We start from the raw sequence: 25,258 nt of genomic DNA on the forward strand, positions 1-25,258 counted from the left end.
ATCCCGACCGACCGAGAGGCGGGCCTCGGCCCCGGCTCAGAGGGGAACCCTCGCCTACCCCGCCTTCCCCTCCGGGAGCCCCCCCCCCCATCACTTCACGGCCCGGGCGCGCGAGGAAAGCTCCGCCCCACGAGATTGCCCGGTGCCTCGACCCCGCCCCGGAGCAGCCGAGAAACACCTCCGGGCGGAAAAGAAGATCCGGCGCACCGGAGTTCCGGGGCGAAAGAGCAGGGGACGCTCCAGCGACGCACACGCGCAGAGAGAGCGAGGAAGGGGCGAGCGGGGCCTGAAGCGGGCGGAAAAGGGGCGCCGCCGCCCTCTCTCCTCCGCTCCTTCCGGTCGGTCTCCGGGAGGCCATCCGGCCGAGGTTTCGCCTCTCGGTCTGGGCCTCCTCGGAGCCGGGATGGCGGCGGCCGAGGACGAGCAGGGTAAGTGGTGGGGAGCCGGCTGCCGTCCCAAGCGCTCCCGAGGGCCGCCTCCAAGCCCGCCCGGGACTCGTCGGCCCCGCAAGCGCCGCTTCCCCTCTGGGCGTCCCCGGCCTCTGCCCACTTGTTGGCCGAAGCCTTCCCTGCCTGCGGCTCGGACGGGGCCTGGCGGCTTTCCCCCGGGTCCCCCTCGCCTTCGCTTCCCGGCCTCTCCCGACCGGCCGCCGCATCCTTCTTTCCTCCGGGCTGGCCTCACTCCTGGCCTCTCTCGAGAGTCGGCTGCCTCTTCCGCACTTTCGCTTTGGGCCGGCCGGGAAGTCCCCGCCGAAGGGCAGCTGGAATCGGCACCCGCCGCCCCCGGAATCCTCCCGGGCTATTTTTAGCGGACGCAGAAGGGCCGGGGCGCTTCTTGGCTCCACAAGCCCTTGTCCGGTGTCAAGAGGGCGCGATGACAGCCGCCGCGGCTCCCGGAGGGCCTGCGGGAGGGCGAAGCGAAAGGCTGAGGGCCGGCTGCGGATGACCCAGACCTGCTTCCCGGACGGCTTGGGCCTTTGCTTTTGGGACCCAGTGGGCTCCCAGGGAATCAGGCCTCTCCGGCCTCCCCCCTGGCCTGAAAAGGGGCTATGAAAACAAGCAGCGCCTGGCACAGAGTTGGAGGAGATCTCGGTTGGCGGAAAGAGGCCCCTTGGCTGCTTCGGAGGCCTTGCCTTTGCCTTTGCCTTTGCCTTTGGGAGAGTCGAGGGAAATGTTCTTTGCTGCCCAGCCCAGCTCAGCTCTAAGCAGCCTTCCCCATCCCTCCGTGGCCCTTTGCCTCTGGAGGAAGCAGAGCCCCCTCAGCCCCGGTTCCTTTCGTTTGGCACCCCTTCCATTCCTCCTAGGCCTCCTTGGCAGCCTGGAAATCCTTTGGGGCGGCGGTTCTGTTTGGGGGGGGGGACAGTCCTTGGTTGCCACCCCTTAGGCGCCACAGGAGCAAGGGCTGTTTTCTGTGGTGCTCCAGCAGCCGCCTGTCTAGAGAAGGTGATTTCCAGCAGGTGTGTTTTATTCCAAAAAGTTTTGTGGTCCCTCCTCCTGGACGCTTGTTGGGAGCCCTTAACGTGCTCTGGACCTGACTGCTATCTATAGACGATGCAGCCTCGTAATACCTCTAGCAAGCGGATCCTGCCCATTTGGCAGCAGGGAGTGATCCTCTGTTCCTCAAATGGCTGTATTTGGAGGATACTGTTAAGGTCTTTCCCCCGCAGCAAACCTTAACCAGCTTGCCAGGTGCAGACACCCAACGTGGTCCCTTGCAGTTGACGTGATGTTGGAAGACAAGGAGAGATGATTTGTTTTCCGCCTGTGCAACTGGTTGGGTACAAGGTCCGAATTGAGCCAGGCTTTTCCAGAAGTGAGTGTTTTATCCAAGTGAACTTCCTCACAAAAGTAGGTGCTCTTGGAGATGAGTGTCCTGTGCTTTGCAATGACTATTCTGGAGAACAGGGGCGGCTTTAGCGACTATTCAGTCCTTGGACCTCTGTTACTGATTTTCACTGTGGGGCATGTAAAAGTTGCCGTGCTGACTCCTAGAAGACAAGTCCCTCAAACGATGTGGCTACTGGAAGTGGAAAAGTCTCTTTCCTTTTGCCTTCAAATGAGGGAGGGAAGTGAAGTCCTGTCTAGGCAGTTGGCCTTTCTCTCTCATCTGCCTCCGTCTGTCTGGGAGCGAAGCACGAGTCTTCTGGGCAAGGAGTTGTGCTCTTGGCTCCTGTAGTCTTTGATAATGAGGGATGTGATTAACTTGATGTGATGAAATCGCGGGCTTGGCTAGAAAGATTTCTGTGCCTTTGGCAGATGAGTGCCTGCCCGTCAAGCCCTGTTCCTCTGAACAGAACACGCCCATCCAAACAAAGGCTGCTTAGGAAAGGCCTGGTGCCTTGTGGGAACAGTGCCTGAGAGAAGCCAATCTTTACACGGGGCTGCTCTTCAGCCGAGCAGCATCCCAGGAACCCTTCTGAAAGAAAAGGGCCATGCCATGAATTTCCTTACAGTGAGTCATGTGGCTGATGTAGCCAGCTCAGCCTGCCCTTGGCAGCTAGCAGTAGTGGCTGACTCTTGGGGTTTGGGGCAGTGCAGTATTTTTTCACCCATACCTAGAAACAGGATCTGGCTCTTCTGCACTCTGTGCGCTACTGCTGCTGAATGATGACAGCCATTCATTCTCCTTAAGCAGCTTCCTTGCACCAAGACATACCAGCTCCAACCTCTGCTGACCTAGGTCTGTTTTCTCAGGGTTTAGCTCCACCTGCAGTGCTGAAAACTGATCCTTGGGCCCATTGCAGGGCCCTTCCAGCTGTCTGGTGAGTCCACAGGCAGAGTCAGAACTGGGATGAGTCCTATGTCCTTAAGCTAACCTCCTCATTCCATGGAGATCCTGGATGGTCCGAATTTCTTCCTTCCTTGTACTTGTTTCATTCAGATGGCAAAGTGGGGGTTCTGGGTCAGTTCATCTTCCTCTTCCCCATTTCTGTGAGTCCAGTGATGATTTCTGGAGCAGTTGAGGTGACCTGTCAACTTTCACTTTAACCTCTGATCTTGCTTGTAGATTAGCTTCTTCTCCTGCCTTGTCTGTCAGTAGGCTCAACCCCATGGCCGTCTGTTCTCAATATTTGCTTGGTCCCATTGACCTTCTGATCTTGCTCTCTTCTGTGTTTCTGGCAGCAGTCTTCCAATTGAACCCCTTAGTATATTATTGATCCAGCCTCTGGCTAAGGCTTGAGAAGACACTGAAATAAGCTGCTAAGAACTCAAGAAAGCAGCTGTGTAGGGATAAGCCTCTGTCATGTGGCTGATGATATAGTACTACAGAGAAACTGCTCTATTCTCTCTCCTCTAACTTAAACAGTTTAAAGCATTTGCTACTTACAGTAATTCCACCATTCAAAACAGAATAAACGCTGAAAGGGGAGGCATCTGTACAACTTTAACTGTGGAGGATGAGAATTTGGTAGGGCTTCTTTGGAATCTCAAGAATTACAGCCATTTCTGTGCTGACTCCTCCACCTCAGAATAGAAATTTCTACAAGCAGTGAGAACTTTCATGCATGTTTTGTAAAATAGCGGTACTGTACAGAATTACTGTTAGGAATTACTATTTAAAATTCCTAGGAGCAATCAATGAAAGTTGTGTTAAGTATCTGGATTTTTTAAAATATCTATTAATGCTGAGGCAGATGTGTAAGTAATTTCAAGCTTGGTGCTTATTTTGTGGAAGAGGAATGTCTGGTAAAGATGGCCACTTAAGCTGAATGGCACATTTTTGTCTACCATATGCCAGAGGCAAGTGGGAAGAGGCCTGTGGATCCAGCTGGGTAATACCTCTTATCTTGGAATCCCTCTTGTCTTGCAAAGTCCCTGGGCCCAGTTGGCTTCCTCCCACAGCCACTCCAGTGAAGGAGGTCCAGGCTCCTTTCTTTCATAGAAGGACCTTTGTTACCAGGGGTCCTGAGAGCCCAGCCCCTTGTGGCATCCAGCCCTTTCCCCCTCAGCATGCAATCCAGTGCATCCAGGAAGCACCTCAAGCAGGAAAGGAGGGCTTCCATTCCCCAGCAAACCTGATGAGAGGCCGCCTATTTCCAGCAGAGTAGCTGCCTCCTTTGCTCTATCCTTTCCTTTACTGAGGCAAGAAAACAAGGCTTTTCCATGAGGGTGCCCTCACCATAAAACACCTTCTCTGATGGAATGCAGGGATTTTACTTAGTTTTAGATGGGGCTTTCCAGAAAGCATTTCCTATTTGCTGAATGGAATGGGATGGGATGGGATGGGATGGGATGGAATGGGATGGAATGGGATGGAATGGAATCAGGAGCTGGAGCTGAAGCTGAAGCTGAAGCTGAAGCTGAAGCTGGAGCTGGAGCTGGAGCTGGAGCTGGAGCTGGAGCTGAAGCTGAAGCTGAAGCTGGAGCAGAATAGAATTCTTTCTTGGCCAAGTGTGATTGGACATACAAGGAATTCGTCTCTGGTGTATAGGCTCTCAGTGTACATATGAACAGCTAGTTCTAAATCATAATCATAAAATACAATCATCTGGATATATTTCTTTTAGTTAGGAAGATTGCCAAGCATTTTTAGTCATTGGGTGGTAGGTAGGTAGGTAAGTAGGTAGATGGATGGATGGATGGAGAGAGAGAGATTCACCAAGGTTTTCATAAAAGGCTTTATACTTTTTGTTTTAATATGTATGCTAATTTGGTTTACATTAAACACTCAAGAATCTGGCTGATAAATATGCATATCCATTTAAGGATTTGTTACATACTTTTACCGCTGCCTTATGTGCATTGGTTGCATTGGTGATGTTCTCTTTCATAGGTACTGTTCCAAGTATCTGCATGTTTTAGCCTAGTCATCTAGTTTTAAGTTTATTTTTATCCATGCTGCTTGCTCTCTTCCCTACAAATTATAGTTGCAAATAACTGAATGCATAAAACAGAGGAACACTTATGTACAAATTGGTATGCTAGGGTTAATGGCCTGAAGATTGGAATTTAGGCAATGGGTTAGCTTAGGATGTTGACAAAGATATTAGGGTTAGGGCCTCTCCTGGTCCAACTACTTTAACATTGGCTAGACGTGAGCTATAATACATCTGAAATTATTTGGCATATCTTTATGATACAACTTGGGTATCATCTTTCCTTTCTCAAACAACATTCTTTTAAGACTATGCCCCATGCAGGTGTGTGTGTGTGTGTGAAGAAGCCATGATGAACTTGATGGAACTTGCTTTGGGGAATACACGCTTCAGTTGTTAGACTTCTGCCCTTACTTCTTCTAAGATTAGGGCTGCCGTTGGATAACATGGCTGCATAGTGACCATACTTGTACCTTACGGTATATTTGCATCTTGGAGTGCTGCATGATACTCAAGTCGTTTGCTTTAGACCCAACCAACAAATGTGAGATTTTCCTGCCTCTTCTCTGCTAGGGAGATTTGGGGACGGATTGGATCGTAGCAAGTAGGAAATATAAAGTTAAGGGCCCCTTTTCCTAGCTGTATTATCATCCATAGTAACAGTTTTACTTGGTGCATCTATATTTATTTTAAAGCAATTTAATTGCTTTTGTTTTATAATTTATTTATTTATTAATTATTTATTTATTATCGGACTTATATGCCGCCCTTTCTCCACAAGGACTCAGGGCGCCTCACAGCAACAAACAACAAGTCCAATTAAAATTCAACAATAAAAACTAAAATTCCATTAAATTTAATTTAATTTAATTTTCCAATAAAAATTAAAACCCCATTCAGTCCAGGCCAGCTTGGCGAAACAGCCATGTTTTAAGGTCACGGCGGAAGGAGCGAAGGTCGGGGGCTACCCGGAGCTCCAAGGGGAGCTGATTCCAGAGGGCAGGTGCGCCCACAGAGAAGGCTCGCTCCCTAGGGGCCGTCAGCCGACATTGGCCGACGGGACAACAAGTAGGCCCTCTCTATGTGAGCGCACGGGGCGATGGGGAGCTGTTGCTGGCTGCAGGTGATCCGCCAAATACCCCAGGCCTAAGCCATGTAGGGCTTTATAGGTAATCACCAGCACCTTGAACCTCACCCGGAGGGCAACCGGTAACCAATGCAGGTCACGCAGGAGGGGTGTGACATGGGAGCATCGGGACACTCCCATCACTACCCACGCGGCCGCATTCTGCACCAGCTGAAGCCTCCGAGTGGTTTTCAAGGGCAGCCCCATAATGTATGCCACTCGGGGTCATTTGTTGGGAAGAGTGGTTATAGAAATTAGATAAATATAGAAATGGGCCTATCCTTCTTCATACCCCTTTTCCTTCAATGTGGCATGTGATTGGCAGCAGAAGGAACTGTCTTTTCCCCCTGAAGGCAATTATTGCTAAAGTCATAATGTAGCTGGGGGGAGGGGAGCTCTTCCTCACCTTTTCAAACAGCAAAAGTGAATTTCCCTAGAATTCTCTGCTATCAAAGAGCCTCTTCTACATTTGATGCACAGGAATTTGCGATAAGATACAACCTCTCCAGTCATCTTTCCTGCAAAAAAGTAAGAGAAAAAAAACAGCACTTAAGTTTTCTGCCTGTCAAGAATCTTTTCAAAGCTCAGAAATAGCTACTGTTAATGGGGAGTAAGCAAGCCTCACAATTAGGTCCTCGGGAAGTTAGTAGCTTTCTTAAACTTTTATAAACATATTTCGCTGTTAAGGAACTCCTGGTTTATAAAACTGTATCCTGTTGGGCTATTGGATTATACATGGATTGGAATTAAAGTGCTGTATGACTGGGAACATGTTTTGTGGGTGAAGGTTGGATACCAGTGGGATTACAACAAAGGTGAATGTTTGTATTGGGGGGGGGTCTGCACAATGCGTTGCTAAATCTGCAATTCACTGCTGGAGGATAGATTTAAAAATAGAGCCCAATTCATGGCAAGGGGCTGTAAATGGAACCCCCACATTTGGGCCAGGTATATCTGACATACTGGGATAAGGAAGCGGAAGGCAAAATGATTTGTGGATTTACCAAGAAATGTATTTCTGAATAGCATTCAAGCTCAGACTTCATTTGATCTTGTGCCGTGTCTGCTGCTTAAGATGCTTAGCTCTCCTTAGGCTTTGCTAGATCTCACCCATGCCATTGTTGCCCTCCTCCCCTCCTCCTCCTCAGATCAAACATAAGGTAATCTATTTTTGTTATTAAAACATAAGATTCAGTAACTGGAATTGAAGAGAACTAAATGGAAAATATTTGGCAGTACTTTCCATTTTATATTGTGTCTGATTTTTTTCCCCCATTTTACGTTGTGCCTGCTTTTTGGCATGAAAGGTGAGGGGAAGTATTCAAAATTTATACACAATTCTGACCAACTTGAAAAAAGCCTGATAAATGTGTATTGTTTCCCCGTTGTGATGCAGAGGTTAAGTTATGAAGTTGGACCCAATGGGGTGTGGACTTCTCCACCCTCTTATGAAGTCATAAAATGTGATCCATGAATCATTTAACAGTTTACTGATTTATATAGAGTCACAGGTAGGTTGGAAATTCCATGAGCAAACATTCCTGCACCCATTAAAATTCTTTTATTATGTAGGTGGCCTTTAATCACTCACTTAAAAAAAATGTGTCTAATAATTCTTTGGCAGTTTCTCTGTGTTTAAAACTACAATTGCTGCTGAGAAATGATGTGTACCTCGTTCTTATTACAAAGAATAACAGTCCTTTTCTTTGTCTCTGTCATGTGGTATTCCAAAGTACAGAATCTAACCTTTTCTGTTTATATGAAAGTGTTTCTTCTTTGGAATAGGTTAGGCCGATCTCCCTCCGCGTGTCTTGGTGCGCATTTCTCTTTGTGTGTGCTTTATGTGCGCCTGTTTGGAGCCAAGTGTAGTTGGCGAAGTCACAGAGGGTCCCGTGGGACCTCCTGAAGTTCTAGGAAAAGGTGTCATGTGAGGTGAATAACTTGCTCTGGAGCTTTGTGCAGGCTCTGCCAAGAGGCCCAGAAAGGCTGCCAGATGCTTTCCCAGTCTTACTCGTAGATATGGCAAACTTTGTCCTCCACCTTGCCAGTTACACACCGTTTCTGTGCTTCAAGTGTTTCTCCTGTTAAAAAATGGGCACCAGGAAGCTTTGGTTTGCAAAAGCCTGGCTGCCTGAGAGGGTGGATGTAATTGGTCTTTGTGAAGTGTTTGGCATCACCTCTCTCTCTGAACCAGGTACAGACGTTCCTTCTCTCGTTTCTTTTCGGCATGACAGAGCACCTAAAAGACCTGTCCAGAGGAGGCTATTTATAACGAGTATGATATCTGTTACATCCTGGGCATGAATGTGCAAATGCACGACCCTTGCAGTGCTGGCAGTTATTTTTCAGTTTGGGAAGCCCCGCTATTTCAAGGAGTTCTTCGGCAGAACATATCGTAAAGGGGGCATCTGCCATTTCTCTTGCTCAAGTTCAGCTTTGGTAGATATGGAAAAAAAGAAACGCCCAGCTTAATTACATTCTTATCCATCCTTTCTGAGGGAAGAAGCTGAGGTTAAAGTTCAGGAAAAATCTCAGGTTAATCTTAGGGTGCTGGTTTTCCTATCATTGATATGGAACAGGTAATGCTGGCCTAATTTTCCAAGGTACCGTTTTGGAACCTTTTTATATTATGTAGTTATACTGCCCTGTGGATTGGATCCCCAGCCCCTTTAGGGTTTATTTTATTTTATTTTTATGTATTTCTATGGGGGGGCAGCTTGTGGTAAATAAGTGAAATAATGAAATGGCCGGGAATTAGGGCAATGTGTTGCTAGTCGCTTTCCCAGAGGGGCCGTTCCTCCCTCCCTTGCACCAAGATGGCCCTGCCCTGCCACCGGCAAGATTCCTTTGGTGGTTCTGCAAGCATATTTTGGAGGCTGCATCATAACTGAAGAGATGCTGAACTTTTGAGTTCCTGACAGCCCAGGGTCAGGCTGTGGTTTGCACGCAGTCATACGTGTTTAAAGGAAAATATTACTGGTCACTGCTTATGTTCTCTTTTTCTTTTCCCTTGCTTGTTCCCTAGAAATAAAGGAGCATTGTGGAATTTGTTGATGGAACTCAGTTTCATTCCTTCTAGAAGGTTTGCTGTATTCTTTCTCTTCTATTCCTTTTGTCAGAGGTGGCCTATTTTAAATTAATTACCCTAAATAGACCTTGACTTACTACTATACAAGAACTGTAATTTTGGTTTTCAGAACCCAGAATTGTTTCAGAGTACCATTATATGAGTAAATCCGAAAATAACACTTACTCAGGTATCCTCTTGTAAAATAGGTCCTCATGCATAGAGATAGTTACTGTGAGATAATAGCAAGCGACTGCAATGATTTGGTTATGTGTTTTGGAGAAGAGGGGGCCTCAAGATTGATGGAACTGCTCATGGTAACTGTAACCGTACTTAAAATCAGACTAAAAAAGGAAGGAGGGGAGGGAGAGAGGGAGGGAGGGAGGGAGGAAGGAAGGAAGGAAGGAAGGAAGGAAGGAAGGAAGGAAGGAAGGAAGGAAATGACATCATAACAGGACTGATGATGCATATCATACACACATTGAGTTTCCAAGCTTGCCTGCGCAAAGGATGAATTTAAAAACTTAGGGCTCAAATTGTATGCAGTTACGGTACTTGATTTTTTTTGGTTGCCTTTTCTTCAGAAGTGGCTGGTAAATAAATAACATCACTGGCCATGCTTATACAGCTTTCAAACAGGTTTTTGGAAGAATCCCTCCTTGCTTTAGGGGCTTTGTTTCTGATTGGAAGATGAATTAAGACTAGAGACTTTAGTACAACAACAAAAAGATATATTCCTTTTAATAGCAAATCATTCTTCTTGAATGTCCCAGGGATAGTAATACCTGGTTTTAAAGATGGGGAAATGATCTATTATTAAGGATTTCTCCCTTATCTTCTCCTAGCCTCTTGGACTGTCTTCCGTTTAAAAGTCAATCTGATGTTTCGTCTAACCAACTTCTAAGGCAAGGTGATCCAATTCTACTTTCCTTTTACTTCTCTATTATCCAGCCTAAAAGATAGAGATGTTATCCATGCTTCATATGGATAACAATTCCTTTTCCTCAATTCAAAAGTATTACAGGCCCAGTTTACTCTCCTATATCCATCAAAATATGCTGCTTTCTTCCATATAGCACTTTTTTTTTTTACCATTGTGTATGTTCTAGGTAGGTAGCAAAAGAACTGTAGCATTATCCATACGATGGGGATACCACGCACCATGGCACAGGTAGCATTCTTGCTATCTTGGAATCAGCATTCAAAGCAACATATTGCTAGCCACTTCAGATGTCCGGCTACCAGGGCATAGCTTTGTCCCCTGCTAAGTCATTGGGAACGGTGCCTGCTGGTTTGTTTACCTCTTACAGATGAGATTAAAATATAATTATTGTGCATGTGCAAATTAAGGAAAGTCAAGAAAAGAAACTGCACGTTTTCATACGATTGTTTTTAGATCTAAAAGTTTTGGCAGGTTCCTATCTCCTCTGTGTACCTACCACACAACAAAAAAATATGTTAGTCATTTGAGGTGTTATTTTTGATTCAGGGATGTAGCAAATCAGACGTGACAAAGGCCAACCCAGCAGATTCTTTGCAAAGGAATCTCTGCCCTCTTGTTTTCCTCTCTCGGATACAGCAGAGTAAAGCTTGGACTTGTCAGTGTGACCTTTAGGGACGACTAACCAAAGAGATGCCTCTTAACAGGGGCACTTCTTTTGCTCGTCTGTTTGGAGCCTGAGAGTGGGGAGGGGGAAGCACCCAAAATCAAGATTCTTAGAATTTTGTTAGGGTTTGTTCCCCAATTTGAAGGCTGAGAGCAGATTGCAGCAATAGTTAATAAAGGCAACAATTAAAGTATTTCTAATGGGAGATATCAGTCAGCAGTCTAGTCCACCTCTGAATCTTTCAGTACTTCTCATTTTTGTTGTGCTGGGCAACAGACGTGAAAAATTTATTTCCAATTACTTTGGAGCTTTTGAAAGAGGGAGTGGAATAACGTAACATGTTACGTTATTCATGTTATGTGGGTGTGTATTTGAGGCAGAGCAGTAGAGAGGGCAAGAAAATGCTGATTTTCTACGGAGCTACGCAGCAAACTTACTTTCTTCTATCAAGGATTACATGGTTTGGGGGAAAATTTGAGATTGAAGTTTGGCAATTGGCCGGACAAGAACAAGAAATTAACAAGGGCTTCCTCCCTCCCTCCCTTTTGTCTACTACTTTTTCAGACTTCCAGGGTAAGGGTAAATCGTTCTTTCTTGGCAGACCTGATCAGCTGTAGACCACTTATAGTGCAATTTGCAGGCTGCCTAAGCAGGGTTTAGCAAACAGACTTCAAGATTGCTATTGGGTGGTGACTTGTGAGGTCTCCTTATAGCAGCATTGTTAATCTTTTTCATAGAAAAGAACGAATGCAAACGAATATAGTAATTCCAGTAGAAATCTGGATTAAAAGCATGCAGAAATATTCTTAAGGTTCTTTCTGGTGTGAATGGCCTCTGAAATTCCACTATAGGGAGAATGATCCTTTTGGTAAGTAAGGACAGAAGTTCTAGAGAACTTTCAATCCATTTGAAATAAATATCCATTTCTGCCATTGTGGCTGAAAAATCCTCCTCTTTCTCCTAGTTTAGATTCGTGTTTGAGTATTGAAGTCCAATTTATATTTCATGGAAATGTCCATTTGTGTTCATTTTAATTAGCGTTCTTGGCCTTTTGGAGCTCTTGCAGATGCCAAAGTTATTCTTGCCCAGGAGAATTGAGAATACAAGGGTGTCTTTACTCGGTGCTTTTAAAATTATCATTTACAGCACTTGTTTTGCAGTGTCAAGCATAAAGTCTTGAGAACTACAGATAGCCATTTAGCATTGACTGTTTAGTGACTGCTTAGTTATGGCAGTAATGAAAAAGTAACTTTGCAATTTCACATTTACGACCTTCACAGGTCTGTAAAAAAAAAAAGAGGAAAGCTGGAGTAAGGGTTAGGGTTAGGACAAGCATAGTTGCAGTTTCACTTAGCAACTGCTTTGCTTAAGGTTGCCTGTCATTAAATGAGAACAACCTGTATTTCATGATGGGATGTGGGTACTGACCATTCTGCCCCCTGCTCTTTGGCAGGTGGTTTGGGCCAAAAGCAAACCCTGGCCCAGAAGTGGAAACGGTGGTCCTTTATCTGGAGTGGATCTGGGTCAGGCAACTCTAGCTAAAGCATCATCAGATGTCGCTTGCTTATCTATTGATTGATTGCACTTCTATGCTGCACACCTAGCTGTTGAAATAACTCTGGGCAGCTTATAAAAAGATAAAAGGTAATACAAAAACAATTAGAAAGTGAAGGCCAAGAGGGTAGAATCCAGCCTGTCAGCCAGGCCCAGCAGAGGCCTGGGCTGGCCGGGAGAGAGAGCCAGGTTTGGAGGCCCATCCGAACGGCGTCACACCTCCGAAAGCCGAGTATTCCACCAATCCCCTTCTTGCTCCAGTCTCATGCCTTTGTGGATGGGGGTCAGGGAGACAACGCTGTGAGAGGATGCAACGTCATTGGCCTCCCATTGAATCAGAGGGGCAAATCTCTCTGATGACCTCTGTGGCATCCAGCCAGACTCTCATCTTCTCTTTTTCTTCTCTAGAATGAAAAACTCTCCCGGCTAGATGTCCCTGTAGTTCCAGTCACCTTCAAGGAATTCATGACCCTGGATATGGATGTCGTCCTCTCGGATTTTGTTCGCTCAACGGGGGCAGAGCCGGGATTGGCAAGAGACTTGCTTGAAGGTAAAAACTTCAGTTTGAAGATGGTTTTCATTTTTTTACTGCCACCCTCGACTCTTGACTTTTAGTTATCCATTTCTGAGTTGCAAAATAATATGGTCATCTCAGAAAATGCCACATCCGGCTATTTATGATTACCTACAGCTCACCCCAAAGCTCCCAATCTTGAGGTGGGGGTTTGCTATAGGATTTTATTCTATGGTTGGGTTTCTCCTAAGTCTCCATCCAGGATAGTTTCCCTCCAATGAAATACTTAACGCTTATGACGATTCCCTGAATGGGCAGAAAGGGTTGAGTGCATCGGTTTCTGGAAATTTAGAGAAAGCAGAGATAAAAGGCTGAGGTTGGGGGAACTTCTTTTAGATGATGATAATGATGGTTTCCTTCTTACGAAGGAAAAGAGGAGGTTGGGTTGGCTTTTTAAAACCTGCTTAGGCTTGTTTCCTTTTCCTAGGGAAAAACTGGGACTTGAATGCTGCACTGAATGATTTTGAGCAGCTGAGGCAGGTCCATGCCGGGGTCCTACCCCGTTCCTTCAATGACGGTCGCACTTTTAAATTTGTGGAGAAGGAGATTGCCCGGAGTGTCCGGCCACAGCTGCAGCGCCAAGATGATATAATTCAAGGTAAGAGCCTCTCCTGGTGTTGAAAATGGTTCCTTTATGGATAGAGGCACTGTTTACATCCCAAGGAAAGCGAGTCAGCACCTGGAGGAAGGTGGTGAATTTTTCCTGCATTTGAGTTCCTGTCAGTCTGGAGAGGACAAGCATGCCGCCTCTGCAGCCGCTCCACTTCCTCTTCTGTTTTCAGAGAAGCGCTTGTCCCGAGGCATTTCCCATGCCAGCTCCACCATCGTCTCCTTGGCTCGCTCCCACGTCTCCAGCAATGGCGGCAGCAGCGGCGGTGGCGGCAGCGGCAGCGGCAGCGGTGAGCATCTCTTGGAGATGCCAATCTGCACCTTCCAGCTCCCTGACCTGAATGTTTATAGTGAAGACTTCCGGAACTTCATTGAGCGGGATCTCATTGAGCAATCGATGCTGGTGGCACTGGAGCAGGCTGGTGAGTGGAGAGTTGCTGCTTTTCGGAAAGGAGATGCAAAAGCTTAACCTCTCCTGGGCCCACCTGATGATCGTGTTCGATTACCAAGATGGAAGAAATTATAGGTTAGGTATCATCTTTGTGCTGTTGCTTCCTGGGCCTGTGCTGTGCTTCCTGGGTGCTTTAGAGCCAAGCACCAGGGCGTTTTGATTCAAAAGTCCCCAGAACCTCCTACATCAAAGAGTGGTCCGTGCTGACTTAAGCCATCCTACATTCTATGCAGCTGACAAGATTTAAAGGTTACTTGGACTTTAAAATTGTCCAACTTGAAAAATATGTTCAGGCAGTTTCTTGGCTGTGAGGCTTGGAAGATCTTACAATCAGGAATGCCTTCATGTTCCTTTCAGACCTAATCTGCTATTGCTATTGCACGTAGCAGAAAAAGGATGATATACCCAAAAGAAAAAGGATGATGTATCCAAAAGAAATAGACAAAATAAAAATCTTTTTCAAGTAAACTGTGTTTTAGCTTTCCTCAGATTTGGTTTTATCTCTGCTGCTCAGTGACAGGGTGGGACTTGGCTGTGCTGCATGCCACCGAAATGGGGAGCGGCTGGTCTGTTTAGGAAGGCTGGTGGCTGAAGGCCAATCATGTCTGTTTCCATCACAGAGTCAGATCCTTTCTCTTGGAGGACGACGGAGGACCCATTGCTGATCTCCAGCCTGTTAAACATGCCATTCCAGGGAAAGCAAGGGATTTACCTGTGATTAATCATTCTAATCAAAAGCTTCTCTTGTTCTGAGCCTTCTGGTAGGATTGAGTTGTTCTTGAGAAATGCTGTTTTGCCTGTCTTGCTGGGCAACCCTGACATTTTGATATTTCTTTAATCCCCCCCTTTTTTTTTAAAGAAAGCTGGGGGCAGTGATTGTCATATTGCAGGCAAGATCAAAGGTTTTGCTCCAGTTATAAGGGAAAGATTGCTTTGGTTGGTTTGCTGCTAACCCTCCCCCTCGTCTCTTTGGCTTTGTATGACTGCCACAAACTCATTAATGCACAGTCCGGTAATCTTCATTTCCAGTTTGTTTTTAAGGTCCAGCTGAGTCTTTTTCTGTTACCTTTTTTGTCTCTCAAGTAGCTGTTGTAGGATAGTAGGTAAGAATCAAAGTTGGTGAGTCTCTAAGAAATTCTTTCTTTCTATCCATAATAGGCAAGGAACAACTCATTAAATGCAGAAATTAGGCCAAATGAAGATAGCAGCAGTGTGTACTTGAAATGCTCCAACCCATAAACTCTCAAATGCAGAACACCTGTTTGTATTTACTATATATATATATATATATATACACACACACACACACATCTGTTCTCCCCTGGCCTAGGTCGTCTGAACTGGTGGGCCAGCGTAGATCCCAGCTGTCAAAGGCTGCTTCCCTTGGCAACAACGGGGGATGGAAATTGCCTACTTCATGCTGCATCCCTAGGTAGGGTCTTTCTGTCATAAAGTACACAATTATCTTGTGCATTCCTTCTGCTGCTGGGCAGCTGGGCTTCCTTTCTTTTGCCTTCCTTCCTTCCATAAGCAACAGTGTATGATGTTTATAGTTTCCTGGTAAAAATGACAAATACCTCAGTTACCACAGAATCATTTTGAGCCCTTTTCTCAGGCTGCATGTCCCAGATAATTCCCCCCCCCGCTTCCTCCTCCTCCTCCTCCTCCATCCGCTGGGCTTCCTGACTACTGTGAGCCACCAGTACTGTAAACCAAAATCAAAGCAAGCACATGATGACATAGGCTCATGATCGGACATGGGATTGGGCCCAATTAAACATGCCTTAAAAGGGGGCTGTTTCTTATTCCTTCCTTGCCACCTCCAGGTATGTGGGGTTTCCACGACAGGGATCTGATGCTCCGCAAATGTCTTTACACCCTGATGGACAGAGGGGCGGAGAGGGAGGCTCTGAAGCGGCGCTGGAGGTGGCAGCAGACCCAGCAAAACAAAGAGGTAACGATTTGGAGCGGCCTTTGAGAAGTGGTGAGGCCAGTCTTGGCTCTCTGCTTTATTCAGAAGTGGGGATTCTTTAGCCCGAGAGTCAGCCTTGTATCCCTTTTGAAGCCTAACTCTCTCAACTGTCAAACATGGGGTCTCTTTTCTAAACCCCTAAATGCAGCAGCTCCTCCCAGACCAGTCTTGGGAAAATCTTAAACCGTCTAAAATAGGATGATCGAGAGGAGATGTCTTGTTTCCATATAGATTTCTTACTCTTTTCACTGTCTCTGCCAATATTATAGTCTGGCCTAGTATACACAGAAGAAGAATGGCAAAAAGAGTGGAATGAACTGATCAAATTGGCTTCAAGTGAACCCCGTATGCATTTCGGCACCAACAGTGGGAGCTGTGCAGGGTAAGTAGGACGTTTCATTAAGCAAAATATTGCAATGCCCAGGACTTCAATTACCTGGGGGGGGAGGGGGGGCACGGCAGGGGGATATTTTATGGGTCCTTAAAAAGATGCTCAAATGGAAATAAATGCACTTGTTTGTGAAGCCGCATGCAGCAGAAAACTGCACCTGGTTATGACACCTATATCAATTCCCGCCGAATGGCAATTTATGCCTGTCTTGGCCATATGTGTATAATAGGCCAATCTTCATTCCCAGGGCTGCTGGCTCCAATCTGTAGAGTGATTGCCTTCTTCTGAGTGACACAGGAAAGGGGTGTACGATACAGTGATTCAGCATGCAGGATGTTAAACATTTAGTCATATCTCCCCCCACTTCCCCATGCTTTTTGATTTGTTTTCTTCAGGGTTGAAGGGTCTGAGGAGCCTGTGTATGAGAGCCTGGAAGAATTCCATGTTTTTGTCCTTTCCCATGTGTTGAAGAGGCCCATTGTGGTTGTAGCAGACACTATGTTGCGAGATTCTGGAGGAGAAGGTAAGAAGAGTGAAGTGAGGCGCATTAAGAAAGTGCGGTTGTGATCTGCTTTGGTAGTGCCAGTTGCTATTTTCAGTATGCTTCTTATTTGGAAAGAAAAATGGCCCAAGTAGTAACTCCAATCTTACTTAATTTGTTTTACCAAACCTTTGTAATGATTTGTCTTTGTAATTCTGCACTTGATATGGCCCAAAGGACTAATCAATAAATAAAATTGAAATTGAAGTAGTAACTCTTGCAGAGGGAAGCTTCTGTAAAAGGCTATCGAGACACCTCTTGTGAGTGACATTGAGTTGGCCATGCCTAACCAGTCACATGACCCACCCAGCCAGTCATTAGGGAGATCATATTAATGGTCCGCGGGATTTAAAATTATGAATTTAGTGGTCCCTGAGGTCCAAAAGGTTGGTGACCCCTGGTCTAGGAAACCCATTCTGCAAGGGAGCCTGGAGGTGTTTTCTGAAAGTCCAAGGAATAAGAGCTCTTTCTGAAGACCTTGGTGTCAGGGTTCCAAGTAACACCCCCTCCCAGTTTCCCACAGCACTAAGGGTGGCAGCTCCGAAGATCCAAAGAAAAAGGTGGCCTCCAGGGCTGACACTTGGAATTTTGCGTCTCATTCCTCCATCTCTTTGTCCCCACCATCTACTTTTCTTCTGTGTTCTGAGAGGTTTCCTGGTACTGTTGAACCTTTAAAGTGCATCCTGCATCCGTTCCAGGAATTCCTTGTCATCTCTGATAAGCTTATGGAGTAGACAGTTTTGCTTTTCTCCCAGGGAAGGCACCAGCCTGCATGTAGCGCACATACACAGAATAGATCACAAAAGCAGTTTCTTCTGTTACATCATTCAATGTAAATCCTTCACTCCCTGGACCTTTTTTGCCAACTTCCCCCAGCAACTCCCTACTGGGTGCACCTATTCTCTCGATGATGATGATGGTAACTGAGGAACATTGGTAGTACAGTGGTCTAAGGCACCCTGTTATTAAGCTGGTTATTAAGACCAGCTGCCTGCAATTACTGCAGGTTCGAATCTCACCAAGGCTCAAGGTTGACTCAGCCTTCCATCCTTTCTAAGGTAGGTAAATTGAGGACCCAGTTGTGGGGGCAATAAGCTGACTTTGTATAAATATACACAAAAGTATGAAGGCTATTGCTGAGCACATTGTAAGCCGCCCTGAGTCTTCGGAGAAGGGCGGCATATAAATCAAATTTAAAAAAAAAAAAACATGGTTTCACAAGAGGCTTCTTTCTCCTTTCCAGCGTTTGCTCCTATCCCCTTTGGTGGCATTTATTTGCCTCTGGAAGTTCCTGCCAGCAAGTGCCATCGTTCCCCATTGGTTCTGGCCTATGACCAAGCCCATTTCTCTGCCCTGGTGTCCATGGAGCAAAAGGAACCCATCAAAGAACAAGGTGTGCACAAAACAGGTTGCTGCTCTGTTGTTAACCTTTCTTGTGTCCTTGCTCTCCGTCTTGGATCCTGTAAAAACATCAGGCTGAGAGTTCTATGATCCCCTCATAGCCCTTTTTATTAAGCGTATGCCTTTCTTTTGCTGGTAGTTTTTCTGCTTTCCCAACTCCAAATTCTGTTTTTAGGGACCTTAAGGAAATTGTTTCTTTTTTTCTTTTTCAACCTAGCTGTGATCCCTCTGACAGACTCTGAACACAAATTGCTTCCGGTACACTTTGCAGTGGATCCTGGGAAAGACTGGGAGTGGGGTAAAGATGACAACGATAACGTCAAATTGGCAAGGTATAAAAAAAAAAAAAAAGGACAGATCAATGTGGAAGAAATGTTGAGTTTCTACATTTTTGGATTTCATATTGGAGCTTGAAAGGAGTTAAGGAAGGACAAACAGGTCTTGATAAAGAACAGTAAGAAATGGAAGGTGTAAAGAATCACGCAAGAGATGAGAGATTAGCTGCAGGAGGTGACCAGGTTGAGACCCAGGGAGGAGGGTCAAGCGCATCATCAGCCTCTGGCCCTTTGTGCCCACAAGGGATCTGAGTCCAGCCCACCTTGAATTCCGTGGACTCCTATCTGCTGCCTAGCTCCTTTGACCGTTAGCAGTTCAGGTTCTTGTAGAGGGGGTTAGCTGAGAAAAAAAACTATTTGAACCGCCTTGACTCCTGATTTTCTGCACTTGGCTTTAGGCTGGGAAAGGGGAAATTGCTAACGACAGAGAGGCAGTCTTTTGAAATATGAATTAGAGTGAAAAAAGTGAGGAAAACTAGTACTCCTGTTTTGAAATCTACAATAATTTATCCAGGGTATTATTTATTTGAAATGTTATTTCATACTTGGAATTTCTATAAGATCCAGGGAACAGGAGCTCCGATTTAACTCAGTGGCATCATTTTCTTTTTGTTTTTGACATGGCGCTGCCTATTTAGTGTGACACTTTCACTAGAAGCCAAGTTACATTTGCTGCACAGCTACATGAATGTAAAGTGGATCCCTTTGTCTTGTGAAATGCAGGTAAAAAATGTTAACGGAATCACATTCCATGTAATGGGAGGGATACTTCAAATGTTTTTCCTGTTCTCCCTAGAATCATAGAATTCTAGATTTGGATTATTTCAGCTGTCGAGTCCAACCCTTGCTCAGTTCAAGGATCCATTTTAAATAATCCTCAACTAATGGCTGCTCAGCCTCTGTTTGAATATACCTCCTCCTCCCTCTCTTGGCAATTGCTTTCACTATCCAACAGTTCAGGAAGATTTTTTTTTCCCCCAATTTTTTTCAGTGAGAATCTGCCTTTTTGTAACTTAAATCCATTATTCTCAAGAAGACAAAATAATTGTGCTAAGCAGAATTAGATGAAACAGGACTTTGTATTAATGTTGCAAAGGTGGCTTGTTTAGCAAGCGATGTGAGCTGTTCAATTTACATTCAGTCTACTATGATTTAAAGAGTTTTATATACTAAAGGTACCCATACACTAAAATGTGTCTTTATAGTGTCCAGAATTGTATAATCCTTACTTGAACCATTGTTATCTTTTCTTTCTGGAAAAGGTGCTCCACTCTTAAGACAGATCCATTTTACTGTAGAAATAGATGACATGGAACAGCCTCTCCTCCCCAATCCCAGTCTCCCTTTTCCCTGGCAGTGGAGAGGTTTTCTTTAATACCGCACAGCCGCCTTTACCTACGTGTAGTATGTCTCTCCATTCTTTCTCTAGGCACCTCTTGCTCAGCCAGAGTCTCCAACGGCTTCTGCAGGGGATGAGATCCGATCGGCTGCAGACTCGGGGGATTCAGATAAGGAGTCGGTTTGCAGCAGCTCAGCAAGCAATAGTGGCAGCAGCAAGACCAGTAGCAAGGATAAGGAGAAAGAAAAACCAAAGAAAGAGCGGGAAAAGGACAAGGAGAAGAAACGAGCTGACTCCGTAGCCAATAAACTTGGAAGTTTTGGCAAAACTCTGGGGAGCAAGCTAAAAAAAAATATGGGCGGGCTGATGCATAGCAGAACAGTCAAAGGTGGAATGAGCAACGGACAAGGGGAGACTTTGGAGAAGAAAAAGAAAGGCTCCATAAAAATAAGGAAAGGCAGTAAGGAGGAGGCGTCTTCTGGAGATTTTTCAGTTCTTCCAGAGAAGTCAGGTCCAGCTAAGACATCTTCAGAAAAGCAGCCCGATAACTGCAAATACAGCAGTGATGTGAAGTTGAGTTTGAGCATCCTACGAGCCACCATGCAAGGGGAGCGCAAGTTCATCTTTGCCGGTCAGCTGAAGACCAGTCACCGGCACCAGTACCAAGAGGAGATGATCCAGCGTTATCTTCTGGATGCTGAGGAGCGCTATTCTGCAGAGCAGAAACAAAAGGAAGCCGAGAAGAAGATGGTGGCACTGGGCAATGTGGGAGCTGCTAAAAAGATGGACTTAGAAGGCAATCCTCTCAAAGGAGAAGAGACTCTGCTGAACTCCATGGACCACCCAGGACTGTCGCCATACAGTCTCCAGAGCTCAGATCTGGCCACAGTGGGTACTAAAATATCCAGTTTTTCCACTGGCCACTCAGGAGTCTTCACCATTCCCCGGCCTTCTATGATGAGCAATGTGGAAAGCACCTATCCTCCTACTTACCAAGATGGCCGAAGACAAGTTGCTGGAGGCCTCTGTGCTCCTTTTCCCTCTTACGCTACGCTGCCCAGGCAGTGTGCACAGAGCCGTTCCCACCTGTCCCAGCAGGTGGGACACTTCTGTACTACAGAGATGGATATGCCACCTAATTACGCGGAGGTGGATTGTGAAGGCTCTTCCTGCCCAGTTCTGTCCAGCAATGGCTATCAAGAATGCACAGAGCCAGATGGTAGCTCTCCAAAAGTTGTGCAGGGTGATCGAAGCAAAACATGGCTGCTGTACAATGTACAGCAGACCAAATGCAAACAGCCCAACTGCAGTTTTTATGGACATCCAGAGACTGAGAATTTCTGTTCATGCTGTTACAAAGAAGAGCTGAAACGCAAAGAACAGGAGAAAGAGACACTGATACATCGGTTCTGAAGAAACAAAGATGTGTGTTTCATATCTGGACCCATGGGATATGGGGAATGCAATAATTTTCTCTACCCCTGTTCCCCTCTCATTAAGGGGAAGAGCTGGCTAGTTGGGGTTGGTAAGCTGCTTATGGGAGTGGGGGAACCAAAGCCCCTTACTTCCTAGAAGCATGGAAGAAAACTCCATATTAAAGAGCAAGGGCTGCTAGAGTAATGTGTTGGGGATAGTTCCCTAGAAGGTGGGGGTAGAATTCAGGGAGGTTGCATTTTTTGTGCAGGACTGTAGTTGTTGAATCAAGCAAATTCTCTAGACCAAAGTTTTGAATTCCAAGATTAGAGAAAAACAATGACAAAGGCCTCTTCTTATTTGATCACCCTCCAACGTATTTTTTATTTTTATTTTTATTTCAAAGGGATTGAAATTAGTATCACTCAGATTTTTCTTAATGGCTGAAACTTGGAGGCTCTTTAACAGTTTCATGTCTTTTTTATGACTATTTTTATGTCTCTGGGGTATTCTGACACTGCACAGGGTCTGTGTTGGAAAGGAAGTATCCTGAAGAGTGACTCCAGTTCAGTTACCTCCCTGTTCTTCTGATGCTGCCTCCTTTCAAACCCACCCATCTTTTCCCACAATTGTCTGGTCTTCTAAGCATGCCTCTTCTAGCTAGTGTTAGCTTCAGTTAGTTACAGATGGGCTTCAGAGATTATTTTTTTAAAGTATATATTTTAAAATTCTTGTCAGGAGCTGAATGTGCTAGGTGGGAAGGAATCAAGTCACCGTGTTTTTTTACTGAGGAGAGAAAGATTTAATTGAAAAATGAAGCTGTTCTTGATGGGATTAAACTACTTGAGTAGAATTTTGGAGACCAGGAGGGAAATCGGTGGGGCTTTAATAAGAGCAATAAACCACTGCAGGCAGCTTTGAACATGGAGAGATGAAAGGTGGTAATGAGGCATCACAGCAAGAATCCTTAGCTATCTGATTTTGCTCCAGCTACTTTTAAAAGCATCAGAAGATACATCTATGTAATATTTTCTTGTCTGCAGAGAACAACCTTCTTTCTGTGCAAGCTATTTTTCCCAGACTACCTCTGTTCTGTATAGAAAAAAAAATCTGACTTTGGGGGAACATAAGACAGAAATTATTCTTTGTTCCTTGTGGGTTTTCTAATGCAGTACATTAACTTCCCATCACCTCCAGCCTTCAGAAATATTGGTATATTTTAAAAGCACCTGATTATTCCCACTTTTGGTGTTGCAGCATTTGTTGCAAATATTTTTCCAACAAATAAAGAAAACGCCTGTGATGGCTAAGAACTCCCTCCTAATCAGATATTTCACATAGACATATGCCAGTTATGTTTTGACTGAATTTTGAGTGGTGGATAAAGGTTTTTCTTTTCTTTTTTTGGGGGGGGGCGCCTTTGGGAGTATAAAACTATGCAATTATTTTCCATCAAGAGCTGCTGAGTTGGGACAGAGAACTGCAAGTGTACTTAATATTTTAAACAATAACCCAACACTCATGGCTTTCTTTAATACTTCTTGCACTGCCTTAACATGGACAGTAGCCCAATATGAAATAACATGGCGCTTTCCTGTTTCTTTCCTAGATAATTTTATTTGAGAAAGGAGCACTATTAAGAGGCAAATATGTATGTATTGCTGTGTTAAATTTGTCAGGATCTGCTGCGTGATATAAAATTAAAGCGGGGCTTGCAGAAAAGCTCCTGAGACACACAAGATGGATTTCCATCCACAGCTGATAGTCCATCCACCCCTCTTGCTAAATGCTGTTTAATGCTAAATGGAAGATTATAGTTTCCTTAATTTCAGAGCCCCATAATAGGGAAAAGGTTTTTTTTTAAAAAAAACAGGATGTGCAGAGGGATAAAATTAGGAGCAAAAGAAAAATAAAACCATGTATTTATCTTGTTAGGCAGCATAAATGTTTACATTGTGTTCAGAATAATAATTTCAGTCTTAAAATTTGACAGTAGGTGGACATCTGGGAATTATAATTCATGTGATCTGAAAACCCAACTCAGGATGTTCAAGTTTTGACATTTCAAGCAGTTTTTGGGTTTGATAGACTAAAATCTAATTTGAGGAAGAGCTTGTTTAGTTTGTTTGTGACTGTATAGAGTAGCTGAGCTCAAAGTAGCCTTTTTTTAAAATTACACATTTCTTCAAAAATTAACTATCCTAAATCTATTTTTATGAGGGCAGCAGCAATGGTGGTTGCATTTTTATGATTCTCTGTGTCACTTTTCAGTGCTGGTTGCTTAAGATGTTTAGTTATTGCAAGAATTCCTATCAGTGACATTGGACTACTTTTTATTTGATCACTTTCACTAAATTGAATGTCACCTCCAAAATTTTTGTTTCAAAATATACATACGCTATCTGAAAGACATGCTATATGCAGAATTCCCCCTTACCATATAATTTTTTCCAAGTAGTAAGACCTCTTTCTAGAGATCTGTGCTTTCTTTTTTTGCTTTTTCAAACTGGTAACTAGTAATTTTGAGATTGTACCTTGACAGTTTGTTTCTGATCACTTTTTAATTATAACTAGTATTATAATTATAGCAATTGGGTTCATAAGATTGTAGCATTTTTGTACATCAAGATAAAGTGAACACTTTAAAAACTTCTATTTGAAAAGTATTTTTCTATGAACACCAGAATTTTAATTCCAAAACCTCTCCGCCTTAGTAACAGTGAATTCTAATTATTTCACTTCTGCCTACCAGATCATTTGAATTGGTATAGTTGTTCACTGACTTTCCCTTTCCTGACCCTCCTTCTATTTTTCTTAAATTGTAGGTTTGTTTCCTTTATGGTGAAACAGCACTCTTTTTTCATTAAAAAAGCAAACGTTAAAAATACTATTTATTGAAAAAATAAAACCTTACCCTTTTTATTCATTGTCTATGCAGCTATAAATTGAATGCAGTGGATATATTTTAAGGTACCTTTTTTAACCATTTATTTTCTTGAGCAGAAATATAACCAGATGAGTTTCCCAAGCACCTTTTTTAATTTAGTAGAAGGGACACTACAATAAACAGTTTTTCATAGAAAGGCAAGTAGTGGGAGAAGTTTGTGGTCTTGCTCCCTCTGCTGGAGTAAAAGTTTATGGCATACTCTGAGAAATTTAAGGATTGGTTTATTCCCACCTTCCCTATGGATATGGATGCACACACAGAGAAAGACCACAGATTGAGACAAGGCATGCATTATTAGTGATGTGACTGTGGCTTCTGACAGACACTTGTGGGACTCTACAAATAGTTAAAATTATTTTAATATTCCAAGTATTCCCATGCTCAAAATAATCTTTTCCCATTTTTATGCACAAAGTTTTGCACAGCAAAAGAAAAGGCTTCATTGACCAATCATTTCAGCTTCAGTTCCTTTATGATTAATTCTGACATTGTGTCTCAATTTGTTTCATTTTAGTTTGACAAAAATAAATGACCTTAAATAAAAATGCCCAGGGTATAACTTTAACCAGCATGTAGAAACTCTATAGAAAGGTTTTCTGTTAATTTTTTTTTTCTGCTAGTTGTCTAAGAATTAATTGACCTGATTTAATTCTCCAGTTGTTGACAATAAAAAATATTTTTTAAAAATTTATATAAATATATTGTTGTAATTTCTGTTTACTTTGCTCCGGAAATGTCTTATATATGTGTTACTAGGTAATAATTTTTCTAAGAATTAGTATGACTATGTTTTGCTGTAGTTTTTTAAGCAGGAGGGTGAGCTGGTGCTTTACAGGTTATTTTCTACTGGTGAGCCTCTTTGAAAAGAGGTTTTTTTTCCTTCTTTGCAGATGAAGAATGACTGGGATCTGGTTTAAAATAACAACAGAGAACATTTTATCCTTGTAAATCCACCATTTCTTGATGATGTTTTGTTTGTCTATTTCAATTATTTTTAAAGGAATAGATATAGGAATATATTCGTCTTCCAAATGCTTTACTTTTACACGTATGTAGAGTTTTACAGATTCATATATCCATCCTCCCTGGCAGCGAAAATGCATCCCTTTCATCAT

The 25,258-nt window shown here is 44.0% G+C and overlaps 1 protein-coding gene across 1 annotated transcript; it reads left to right on the forward strand.

The window, feature by feature from the left end:
* The first annotated feature begins 299 nt into the window (after positions 1-299).
* OTUD7B (OTU deubiquitinase 7B) lies at positions 300-24,952 on the forward strand. The gene is made up of 12 exons (XM_070951555.1): positions 300-428; positions 12,579-12,720; positions 13,172-13,342; positions 13,527-13,775; positions 15,135-15,236; positions 15,631-15,758; positions 16,046-16,158; positions 16,563-16,690; positions 17,952-18,101; positions 18,327-18,441; positions 19,083-19,167; positions 19,874-24,952. Exons 2-12 carry the CDS (start codon positions 12,636-12,638, stop codon positions 21,194-21,196), a joined length of 2,649 nt encoding a protein of 882 aa, XP_070807656.1. The 5' UTR covers positions 300-428; positions 12,579-12,635; the 3' UTR covers positions 21,197-24,952.
* The last annotated feature ends 306 nt before the right edge of the window (positions 24,953-25,258 follow it).

This window comes from Pituophis catenifer, unplaced genomic scaffold (genome assembly GCF_029215685.1).
Source record: "Pituophis catenifer annectens isolate HBS135680 unplaced genomic scaffold, rPitCat1.0.hap2 SCAF_10, whole genome shotgun sequence".
Lineage (NCBI taxonomy): Eukaryota > Metazoa > Chordata > Lepidosauria > Squamata > Colubridae > Pituophis > Pituophis catenifer.

Excerpts from the sequence above, each read along its gene's own strand:
- OTUD7B (XM_070951555.1), top strand. The coding sequence starts at position 12,636 with ATGACCCTGGATATGGATGTCGTCCTCTCGGATTTTGTTCGCTCAACG. Across the intron at positions 13,343-13,526 it reads CCAAGATGATATAATTCAAG|AGAAGCGCTTGTCCCGAGGC; the intron begins GTAAGAGCCTCT and ends TTCTGTTTTCAG. Across the intron at positions 13,776-15,134 it reads GGTGGCACTGGAGCAGGCTG|GTCGTCTGAACTGGTGGGCC; the intron begins GTGAGTGGAGAG and ends CCCCTGGCCTAG.